At 29.7% G+C, this 12,212-nt stretch overlaps 2 protein-coding genes across 2 annotated transcripts; one reads left to right on the plus strand and one right to left on the minus strand.

Moving 5' to 3' along the window:
- Positions 1–979: 979 nt before the first annotated feature.
- LOC136074473 (uncharacterized) lies at positions 980–1,866 on the minus strand. The gene is made up of 3 exons (XM_065786796.1): positions 1,821–1,866; positions 1,359–1,676; positions 980–1,230 (listed from the first exon to the last, which is right to left on the minus strand). Exons 1-3 carry the CDS (start codon positions 1,864–1,866, stop codon positions 980–982), a joined length of 615 nt encoding a protein of 204 aa, XP_065642868.1.
- A 4,242-nt stretch (positions 1,867–6,108) lies between these two features.
- Positions 6,109–9,216, plus strand: LOC136074474 (uncharacterized). The gene is made up of 4 exons (XM_065786797.1): positions 6,109–6,112; positions 7,799–8,116; positions 8,208–8,558; positions 8,672–9,216. Exons 1-4 carry the CDS (start codon positions 6,109–6,111, stop codon positions 9,214–9,216), a joined length of 1,218 nt encoding a protein of 405 aa, XP_065642869.1.
- Positions 9,217–12,212: the final 2,996 nt, after the last annotated feature.

The raw sequence follows: 12,212 nt of genomic DNA on the forward strand, positions 1-12,212 counted from the left end.
TCTCAGATTCTGAATGGAAGCCTTCAGTTCTTTTCATTTTTTTTGCTGCAATGTCAATTGAGATGTTTTTAGACTGAAGCAGCTTGTTTTCCCGGTCAATTAAAGAAAGAATTTGACACCAAAAATCCAACAAACACAGAAAACTGAAATCAATTTGAATGATGAGCTCTTTTGCACTGCAAACTGAGACAGCATTTGTCTTGGGAGTGTGAATTATGGATTACAAAACTTGAAGAACTTCTTTTATTTGTCTGTGTAGTGGGATGATTGCTTCTTTTTTGGCAGACCATCTTGTATCACTATTTCCCTTTAGTGAGATGGTCAATATTTTCATCAGTTTTTCCCATCTTAAGGTAGAACTTGAGAAAAAGTTAAAGATGGCTTGAACTTTTCCAAAGAATGTAATCATGAGTGGAGAAACTTCAGCAGCATAGACACCAACAAGGTTTAAAGTGTGAGCTGCACATGAAACAAATCTTGCAAACTCATTTAGAGAATGGATGTGAGCTTGGACGCCATTATATTTTCCAGACATATTGGCTCCATTGTCGTAACCTTGGCCCCGACAATCAGAAATGCTCAGGCCATCCTTCTCCAGTTTTTTCGGTGATTTCAACTGCAAGGTATTTTCCAGTTTTTTCGTGAGATTCAATGAAGTCCACAAAGCTTTCCTCAATTGTACAGGTTTCCTCAGTGATGTGGACATACCTGATTATTTGGGTCATCTGCTCTTTGTGGGAGGCATCTGGAGTGCAGTCAAACAAAACAGAGTAGTATTTAGCTTTTCTGACATTTGACAAAATTTCATTCCTGACTTTCTGCCCAAGTAATTCAATCAGCTCATTTTAAATTCGAGGAGAAAAGTAGGATGTTGTGGTTTTCTTTGCCTTGACGGATGCAACGTGTTCAGCCACTAAAGAATAATAATGGCTTCTCAGCTCAATTAAGTTCAGAAAGATGCCACTGTTTTGCTCTCCAATTACTTTCGAAGGGCAAGATTGTTCTTGGCACAGAACAAAATTGCATCAACAATCACTTTCAAGATATCTCTCCACTTTTTCATCTCTCCGCTGATAACTCTCTGCAGATCAGAATCCAAGGTCTTTCCTTCCTTGAGATTTTTTTCCAGATTTTTCCAATCAGAATAGCATCTTTGGTGTTCATTGCTGTTTTTGTGTTCTGGAATTCTTGGGTTTAGTTTTTTCCAGTCACAAAATCCTTTTGAAATTTCTGAAAAATTGTTGGTTTTTGTCGTTGAAATTAGCAGACAGCAAAAACAAAACGAAGTATCTTTTTTGTTGCTGTACAGCAGCCAGTAGCGAACAAATTTTTCACCATTGGGATGAATTTTTTCATACCATTTTGAGCTGAAGTGTCGCATTCTGTAGTCAAAGTCACAAAGTGTGTTTGAGAAAAATTCTCTTCTTTTTGATTCAGCATGGGCTCCGGCCCATGCTGAATCAAAATGCACCTTGTTTTATCTGTCATTTTAGGCCATGTAGCTGGATCACTGTGTTGAAAGTTTTCTCCTGAGGTTGCTGAAATTTCTGAGATTTCAGGAGGAAACTCACTGGTGCCCATTTCAATTGGTTTGGAAAGCTGAGAATTTCTTTCTTCTTGTGCTTCTGAATCATTTGGTCCAAATTCGTCTTGACTTTGGCCAATGAAAATCTCCTCTTAAATTAATTCCAATGGATTATATGAATTTAAGTCAGTAATTAAAGATGTAGCAGCAACTTCAGCTGTTGAATCATTATCAACTTCATTGCAAATATCCTCTGAAACAATTTGTTTTTCCACAGAAGAGTTTGTTACCAAACTTTTCTTCTTAAATTCAGCACCAGATAATTTTTTTGCACGATTCATTGTAAAAAATAATGTTCAGAAAATACAACTTTTTAGTGTTTAAGGGCGCTCTTCTGTTTGGTAAATGTTTTATTTTAAAGTTCGTCAGGAGGCGCAATTTTAATTAATTTTCTTATCAACATAAAAGTGATGCCACGCAAATTAGTTTCATAATGTGAAAATAAATTAATTAATTTGGGGAATTTTGCGCCCTCCCAATTTTGGCGCGTCAGGCCGCGGCCCGGGTGGCCCGCCCTTGGTACGGCCCTGTATTTACTTTTACAAATAAAAGTAAATTTTTTCTTTCAAATTTTATACTTTACTTTGTAAGTAAGTAAAATGTGAGCTATATTATTTACTTTCTCAAAGAACAGTCATTTCATGTTAATTTAACATAAATTTTGAGATAGATAGCGTATTCAAATTCATTGCCTATTTGAGGGCACTTCTGGGTAATACTTCAGGTAATACTCTGATGTATGTGGGCAGTGTTTGTGGTGGGGCATCGGAAGAGGATTTTTTTTCACGTATATCATAAAGGGTAGTTTAATTAGTAGAAGTATAATTAATATAGCAAATATAGTCAACATGCGGGTACACCAGTAGTGTAGAGACGGCCTTCCTGCCGCATGAGTGCTAATAGGGGCTGCTAAATAATCATTGATTTTTTATTTATTTTCTTTTTGTTGAGCAGAAATAGGTTAGTAACCTTAAAAAATCTTTGGCAGGGGTAAGGATGAGGAGAAGGGGGAGGGAAAGAGACATAATTTCTAAGCTATGAGTAGTTCATGCATATGTAAACCTATACTAAGTCACTGTTGGTCAGAGCGCGCTTTTCCTTCAGTTTTTTTTCTTTGTATTTGTCTTTTCAATCAAGTATTTTGTTATGGTAATATAACGCAATATAACATTTTTGGTATCCGCAAGGACATCGACTGCTAAAAGAGTTTTCAAAAAAATATAAACTATTTAAACTATCTGGTATAATTTATATGAATAAATGAGTGTTTATCAGATGTAATCTTGTATTGCGTTTTATCATATATAATCTATTTGAAAAAATCTGGTAAGGAAAGCTGTTCGATCTTTTACTATAGGTTGCGGGTACCCTAATGACCTCCTTTTTGTTGCGTTGGTATCCAATCCGCACAATGATGAATAAAAAAATAAAATCTTATTCAATTAAAAAAGAACTTTAGAACAAACTTGAAAATTTTTTTCAAACGTTAGTTTGATTTCACAAGTTGTTTGTTGGCTATCAGTTGTCCCGCAATCTTGCGATTGATTTTTTCACTACTTTCCAGACCTTTCTAGAGCTCTGAAACTTCCAGCTTTTGTGTAAATTTAATAAAAGTTTATCTTAAAATTGTTTTCAGAGCTAACTGGAGAACTCCACTTTTTTGAATCTCTTTTTTTTTTGATTTTACTTGGTCGTTCAGACTTTACTTTGATTTTATTTTATCTTGACAGGATTTGTGTAGCCCCGATGAACATGCTTGTTAAGTTTGTTTCCTAGGCAAGGGGGGTCGTACCCTGAATTTTTTCTCTAATATTTTGTTTTTCTTTAAAGTTGGGATTTATAACTTTTTAGAAAAGAGATTTTTTGCAAAAAAGCTTTGAAAAAGCATTTTTTTTTTAAATTTATTTGTTTTAGCATTAATTTTTTTGTCGGGAGGAAATAAGTTAGTGGTCCTGATAAAAATTTACCGTAAAGGAGCCGGACATATTTGTAGCTATGCTGCTGCTTTTCGCTTTTCTTAATCAGCGTGGTTGTTGTTAGGGCCGTCCCGAAGAGGTTTCTCATTTGGTGGTAGTGGTGGTGGTGGTGGTGGTGGTGGTGGGGGTCTATATGTTTTTTGCCAACTAGAGACATACACACACACACAAAAAAAAGGTCCTCAATATTTGACATTTGCCAACTACACTTCAAAACATGCCGACTGAAATGCTAAATGTGCTAATGTGCTAATTCAAACGCATATATAACAGCTTGGGGGAGAGGGGGAGGGGGAAGGGGGAATACCCCATTTATCCCTGCTCAGGACGGCCCTGGTCAGCCCTGGTTGTAACAACCACTATAACAGAAATGAAAATCAATTTTTATTTGTTTATTTATTAATAGCTATTCAAAAAACCGTTGTCTGGAATGAACTAATTTCAATTAGTCTATTCCAGACAAAAGTTATTCTTTTATTACTCTATTATATAACAATTATTCTAGTTAGTCATTTTCAGAAATAACTTTCATTTTTGTTAGGTTTTTAACAACAACCACGCTGAATAAAAGAAGCCAAAATACAAAACTTTGAAAAAAATTGCAAAATGCAGAGCCATTTCCATGGCAAGAAAAATAAACCAGACAATCTTTGAAAATAACTTTTAAATAACTGATTTAAATAACATCAAGATTAATTTATAAAAAAAAAAAGAAAAGTGAAATCAAAAAAAAGTTTATAAATTTTCGTAACCACAACAACCGCTTATTTTAATTTATTTAATTGCGCGAATTTTGAAGGATGGTTCAAAAAAGCACACTTTCAAATTTAAAATTATATGGTCGATTGTGAAGCAAAGTGTCTTCATGTTATTTTATCGTACAGATGAAATAACTTCAAGTTCTTTTTATTTCAGTAAATTTTTGTTACTTTTTTTTTTTTTTAAATTTTCAAAAATTTAAAGTAAAAAAGCTAACAAAAGTGCAAGTAGCAATATTTAAATAACCAGATTTCAATCACATATTTAAAATCAGGCCCGTAGCAAGTTTTATGTTTTTGTTTGAGAATTTAACTTTATGCAATGATATGGAGCAAACTCCAAACATTTATATATTCATGTTTATATAAAAGTTTTTAAAAGCATTGCGATAATCGGAGTCTGTTAACAATAAACCCCTACAATGTTAACTTCCCTTTTATGCCGTTAGTGTGAGAGTGATGAGTTTATAACATTTATAAATACATTTTTTTAACACTTTAAACTAAATTTAAGTTCATTACCAAGTCTCGAATGTCATGCAATAATCTCTTAGTGTTCAAAAACTATGACTATATAAATTTTGAGCAACCTCCCCAACTATTTAGGGGATATAAAATATTATCTTTAATTAAGTTATAAGTTCGTCTGACAATCAAATTCTGTTCCTCGTTCAAAAGTTCCGAGCGAAAGTTAATTTAATTCTTTTTTCGTGAAAAAGTAATCAAACGACGCGGACTTAAAATTTGTCGAAGAATAACGAAGAAAATTAAGTTTTTAAGTGACTTTAATCTATAAAATCATTTGTATTTATCAAAAAATAATATAATTTTGTTCAAGTTATTCTTATTTTTATTATCATTAATTTGATAATTATCATATTAATTTTTTTTCCAAATATAATTCCGTCATTGATTTTTTTATTTTTTATTTAAAGACATTCTCTAATTTTTTTATAATTATAAAATATATAATAAAATTTATAATTTTATAATTATAATTTGATTTTGATTTTTCTAAATTTGCCGTTACAAGTTATTAATTTTTTTTGTAAAATATACGAAAAGCGGGGAAAAGTAGAAGACGAAAGTAGTCTTACTGCCAAGCCCCTAAACATCCATACATAATAAAGTCATTAAATGTCTGTCATTAAAACTTGTCATTAAAAATTGATGATCATGTGTTTTTCTGAAGTTTGAGTTTAATAAGTTTATTTTAGCTGACAATTATAGTTTTGTATTTTTTGGGATTATATCTAAAAAATTAATACATGTGGAGTTTTAAGTAGGGGAGAATTGAGAACACACGCTAACATTTTGAGCCCGTATAATTGACCCGCTTCAAAAATTCGCAAAATTATTGTGAAGCTTCCTATGCAGAAAAAGAAGTGGAAAAGGTTCTTTTTTAAATTTATTTATAAAATAAGTTGTTCTCTTTTGTGAGTTTAGCAATGAATGAAACGATGAAAAAACTTTTGAATCGAATTTAAAAAAAAAAAAAATGAACTTGTCAGAACACAAACTTTTTCAAATGTAAGTAATCCCTATAATAAATTTGTTGCTTGTGAAACAAAGTCTTCCCTTTGTAAAGTTTTTTTTTAAATGTGTAAGTCTCCCCTTAATGAAATTATTATTTGTGAGACAATATTTCCATTTGTGAAGTTTCTTTAAGTGTGTAATTCTCCCCCTTTTTTGAATTAATTATTGTGAGAAGTATTTTTAAGTATATAAGTCTCCATACAATTAAATTATTACATGTGAGAAGATATCTTCTATTTCTGAAATTCTTTATATGCGTAAGTCTCCCTAAAATGAAATTGTTACTTGTGAAACAAAGTCTTCTCTTTGTAATGTTTTTTTTATTGTGTAAGTCTCCCCTTAATGAAATTATTACTTATGAGGCACAATTTTCCCTTTGTGAAATTTCTTAAGTGTGTCATTCTCCCCCTCATAAAATTATTAATTGTGAGAAATTTTTTTTTAGTGTGTAAATCTACCCTTAATGAAATTATTACTTATAAGGCATAGTTTTTCCTTTGTGAAGTTTTTTCAAATGCGTAATCCTCCCCTTCATTGAGTTATTTATTGTGAGAAGTTTTTTTAAGTGTGTAAGTCTCCCCTTAGTGAAATTATTACTTGTGAAACAAAGTCTTCCATTTGTAAAGTTTTTTTTAATATGTAAGTCTCCTCTTAATAAAATTATTGTTTGTGAGAAACTTTTTTTCTTTTTTTCCCAATTTTCCCCAATTTTCCTTTGTAAAGTTTTTTGAAGTGTGTAAGTCTCCCCTTAAAAAAATTATTACCTAAAAACTTTACGGAGAAAAGACTTTTTTTCACAAGTAACAATTACATTATTACTCCCTATAATGAAGTTGTTCCTTGTGAAACAAAGTCTTTCCTTTGTAAAGTTTTTTTTTTTAATGTGTAAGTCTCCCCTTAATGAAATTATTATTTTTAAGACACAATTTTCCCTTTTTTTAAAGTGTGTAATTCTCCCCTTTATTGTATTATTTATTGTGAGAAGTTTTTTTAAGTGTGTAAGTCTCCCCTTAATGAAATTATTACTTGTGAGATGATATCTTCTATTTCTGAAGTTTTTTCAAATGTGTAAGTCTACCTTTAATGAAATTTTTACTTTTGAGACACAGTTTTCTCATTATGAGTAAGGAAAAAGTGTTCCCTACAAGATTTTTTCAAAATGGTCTCATTATTTTCTATTGTTAGTTTTTTCCTATTTTGCTTTCCTTTTTTTGTATAATTGTTTTCAATTTTCAATTTCAAGTTTTTCAATTGGGGAAAGTCTTCCATTTGTAAACTATTACAAAATGTATAAGTCTCCCTTTATTGATATTATTTTGTTCACAAGCAAGTCTTTTTATTTCTATATTGTTCTAGTGTATCAGTGCGAATTTTGTTATGAATAATTATACAAAATAAACTTAAAAAATTTTTTTTTGAAAGAGTAACTGTTTTCGTGATAATTTGATTTGGATAAGTTAGTTTTCTTCTAATATATTTTTTATCGTGTTTGGGAAAGTTTTGAATTTTAATTTAATTATAATTTATACATTTTATAGAGATTTCATTATTTTTTGAATTTGTGATATATCCTTATTTTGTGCTTCAATGTTTGTTTCTAAAATATTTTATAATATTTATTTTTTATATAGCATCTTCGTTTAATCCCTTAACTATTTTATCTGATGCTCAGTTGTGCCTTATGAAAACTCCTACGTGAAATATTTGTCAAATATCTTAAATACTGACTTTTAACTTTAATTTAACAAAAAAGTTTGATTTTTAGTTTTACATGCTCCACTTGTATGAGATCATTTTCAAGAAAAGATAGTTTAAAAAGGCATACACTGCTGATGCATAAGGCCATATTCGCTGACAACCAGTGCAGAGATAAAAGAACTCCTTGTTATTATAAAAACTGTAACCAAGTTTTTTTCAAAAAATAAAATTGATTAAACACATAGAGGAGTATCATAAAGGCAAATTTTCTACAGAAACCTATGAGTTTTCCTCAGAATCCAAGTTCTTAACATGGAAAGAAAAAGAGGAGATTAATAATTATGTATTTTTCAGTAAACAAACTGGAAGTAAACAAAGCAGCAAAGAGACAAAAACAAGTTATTTTATTTGTCAAGTTGATGGTCATTCAAAACCACATCGCTCTGCAAAAGAACCTCCAAGAAAAAAAAATAAAAGATACTTCAGAGGTAGTGTTAAATCAGATGCTTTCTGTCCTGCTAGAATGATTGTTAACATGAAGAAAAATGGAACCACAAATGTGTGTTACATAAAAACTCACAATCATACTATTTCTGTTACTAATACTATGTACCAAAAATAACATTTCTGCTAAATCATCTATTGGCGTACCAGTAAATCAGGTCTATCATGATCTTAGAGAGAGTTTTGGAGAACGCGAAAATAGAGTTAATGGAGATAATATTGTTCTTACTAAATCTAATCTCCTTACAAAAAAGAACATTTCTGATATTACCCGAGTCATAAAAAAGGGATGTCAGCTTCACCCAGATGATAGCACTTCAACTTATTTACTTGTTCAAAAATTAATGTGTGAAGAGTTTAATAGCATTCTTGTATATAAACCACAAGGGCAACCTGCTATTATTGGGCCTAAAGTGTATGATGATATTGATATCAACAAGGATTTATTTGTTATTGCTATACAAACTAAGCAGCATTGCTATACAAACATAGCACTAATCAGTATGCCTTTCCACTGGTAACTTTGCTTGTCCGCGATGATTTTAAAAGGGGCTATCCAGTAGCTTTTTTTATTTCAAATCATTCTGATGAACAAACTATAACTCCATTTTTAGAGGAAATAAAGAAGCGATGTACTAATCCAGTCAAAGTTAATGCAGTTATGACAGATGATGATTGCTCTAGCTGGAATGCTTTTTCTAAAGTCTTTGGAGATAAGCATCACTTGCTATGTAAATGGCATGTAAAACGCGCCTGGTGTAGTAAACTTCATTTAGTTGGTACTGCTCATTTACAAGAAGAAATTTACCAGATTCTAGAAACAATGATAGATGAAAAAGATCCGATAGTTTTTACATCAATTATTTATGGTTTTGTCAAGACATATGAAAAGATATGTCCTAATTTTATAAATTACCTTGTAACATACTATGCTTCTCGACATAAAAAATGGGCTTCTTCTTTTCGGAACTTTCAGCATGCAGATACTAACACAAATATGTTGCTTGAATCATTCCATAACAAATTGAAAACAGTTTATATAGATAGACGACCCAATAAAAGGTTAGATAATCTGATCAAAGTGCTTTTGAAAATCGAGGAAGATGATTATTGGAGACACAAAAGAGGCAACATTTATCTAGGAACTATCTCTCCCTAAAAAGTTTAAAAAACGTCATGAAAAAGGAATGCTGATTTCAAATGACTGTGTTCTTAAAATGAGTACACTGTGTTCATCAAATGAGTACACTGTGAAAAGTCAATCAAAAGACATAATGTATAAAATTGACATTTTACAAGATACCTGTAAAGAAAGTTCATGTTCACACTTATGTAAAAATCCTGCCTGTATTAGCTTGTGTGAGCATTTATACCAGTGTAATTGCAGTGACAACTTTAACCTTTGTAAACATATTCACAAGCTCCAATCATTTCTTCTGAAAATTAAAAAAAACAACATAAAAGAACCATCATTAGCTGTTGTTTCAGAAGATGTTCAGATGATGAAAAAACCACAAGTATTTGATAATGAGGCAGAGCGGTTTTAAAAAAATGTAGATAAGTTATGTTCTTTAGTAAATAATCCCATGATAATAAGTCTTCAACTTCCATCTATAAACAGACAATTAGAAGATATGATTAGACAAACTAAAGCCATTAAAGGCATAAACTCAATTGACATACCCATGAAGGCAACATGACAAACTCAACCCTTGAATTTTGCACCAAATAAGAAGTTAGATAAACAATGGCAGCCTAATAAGTTTAGAAAAACAAAAAAAGATAAGAGGAAAAGAAAAATAAGACCATACCATTATCCTTAACAACACCAAAAAAAGGAAATAGTTTTAAAAATGTTTCAGAAAAATGTTGATATAATACACAATGAAGAAATTACAATAATATGTGATGACATTAAAACTAGTGACTTTACTAGTACTCTTGTTAGGTAATTGCTCCTGCAAGGATGCTTTATGTCCATGTCCTATGATTCGTAGTTTATTTTATTCTATTTATTTTATATTTTCACTTTTAATTTTTTGACATATTTAATGAATATATGACTAAAATATAAATATTGAATGATATAATGGTAACATGATGCAAAATACCAAATGCATATATTCTAACTTGTAAAATGTAAAAAGTTGATAAATAGGATATGAAAATAAGCAATTTTTATATATATATATAAAAAATAATTCATTTAAATACTTAATTATTTTTAGACATAGTCCTCACCAACTTTCTTTTATTTCTCTCTTGACACTTGAAAACATAATTTCTTCAGACTTATTGCAAAAATTCCAAAAAAATAATATTCAATTTCAAAAAGGCTGGCTTCAAGATGAAGTCATTGGAAGCTTCCTGCATTGTTTAGAAAAAAGGTTTTCACTTATAAAATATTGTGGGCCAACAGAAGCATTAGCATTAAGCTATTCACAAAGTATAAAGCTCTTATGGAAAGATGTTGACACTGAAAAAATAGATCAAGTCTTTATTCCCTTTAATCCAACTAATTCACATTGGATTTTAATACATCTGAAAGTGAAAACGGAAGAAATAACTGTTATTGATCCACTAGCTTCAAATATTTTGTTAAATAATATTTCACATAAGAAGTCAATTGCAGTTGCCAAAGAAATTTACAAGCGTAAATTCAACATATTAAACCCTAATGTTATTTCAACACAAAGTCATTGTTTACAAAAGGATAGTTACAACTGTGGTGTTTATGTATGCTACTATGCATTACAGTTATGTGAAGGTAGAGTTTATAATGTTGCACATTTATGTGACATATCTAGCAGTTATTTGGGGATATATCGGTTTTATTCCTAAGGATTACATTCTTGTCAGGAAATCATTCATTCCCTAAATGTCCATTCTAAATTTATAATGGAAAATATTGTTTAATTCCCGGTGCAATCATGATAAATATTCAATGCAAAATTTTACAGGTTTAGAAAGTTATAAAATATTTAAAAATGTATAAAAAATCTATTAAGGGTTTTATGTCTTAGTTTTCCTTCTAGGTAAGTTACATTTACTGTAGCTAACTAGCCTCTCACCTCCCCCATATGAAGCAGGTTGTACTGGATAACATGTTATCAAAAGCAGGTTGGCCTGGCAATTATGTGTGTATATATATATATATATATATATATATATATATATATATATATATATATATATATATATATATATATATATATATATTTATATATATATTTATTTATATATAATTACCAGGCCGAATTTAGAATTTTATATATACTACATAAAGAATTGATAAAAAGAATTGATAAGGCTGATAAAAAAAAAAAAGTATAAAAATAAGTAAACTTTTCATTATGCAATTTTTGTCAATAGCAAAAATATAAAATTTTTACTTTATAATAAAATTAGTAGAATAAATATGTTTTGTTGAATAAATATGTTTTATTTCATTCTCTAATATCTTTTTTTTGTGTAAAAAATTATGTTTAATTTTTATTTCATAACCATTAATTAGTCTTATTCATAAACGCAACAAAGTTAATTTTATTTTAGAAAAAAATCTTAATGGGCCATTTAATGAAGTTCAATTCCGTAAATACATTTATGACACTTTATGTGGTGGATGTTTGAAGAACCTCGAAAGTGGTTTTGAAAAGTTGTATGATGTTTGCAGAGTAAGTGAATAATTTGTTACATTATGGAAATAAAATATTTTCTTTATTATATTTATTAATTTATTTTTCTTTCCCTAAACTGATAATCTAAACCTATATATATATATATATATATATATATATATATATATATATATATATATATATATATATATATATATATATATAGGCCAACCTGCTTTTGATAACATGTTATCCAGTACAACCTGTACTGGATAACATGTTATAATGGGTATATAACGGGTGACAACTAAAAAACGAGACTGAATTTAAAGACACAATTTAAAGAAGTAAGATAAAACAAAAAGGAAAAATGTTCTAGAAAGTATATTTATTCTAGTTTTTAAATATATAATCAGTTGTTCTCAATTAAACCATTTCTTCTGACTTTATCAACTAGTCCTGGTATAGACTGAGCTAGGTTCCGTATAAGCTCAATAGCAAATTTATCAAGGCAATACTTGATTCTAGAACGTAATTT

The sequence above is a fragment of the Hydra vulgaris genome, chromosome 01 (assembly GCF_038396675.1).
Source record: "Hydra vulgaris chromosome 01, alternate assembly HydraT2T_AEP".
NCBI lineage: Eukaryota > Metazoa > Cnidaria > Hydrozoa > Anthoathecata > Hydridae > Hydra > Hydra vulgaris.

Bases quoted from the DNA above. Each gene is read 5' to 3' on its own strand.
- LOC136074473 (XM_065786796.1), bottom strand. From the start codon at position 1,866: ATGAATCGTGCAAAAAAATTATCTGGTGCTGAATTTAAGAAGAAAA. The intron at 1,677-1,820 runs GTTTGGTAACAA...AATTAATTTAAG, and splicing joins TGCTGAATTTAAGAAGAAAA to AGGAGATTTTCATTGGCCAA. The intron at 1,231-1,358 runs GTATGAAAAAAT...ACAATTTTTCAG, and splicing joins CGACACTTCAGCTCAAAATG to AAATTTCAAAAGGATTTTGT.
- LOC136074474 (XM_065786797.1), top strand. The intron at 8,117-8,207 runs GTTACATAAAAA...TTGGCGTACCAG, and splicing joins AAATGGAACCACAAATGTGT to TAAATCAGGTCTATCATGAT. The intron at 8,559-8,671 runs GTATGCCTTTCC...CTCCATTTTTAG, and splicing joins TACAAACATAGCACTAATCA to AGGAAATAAAGAAGCGATGT.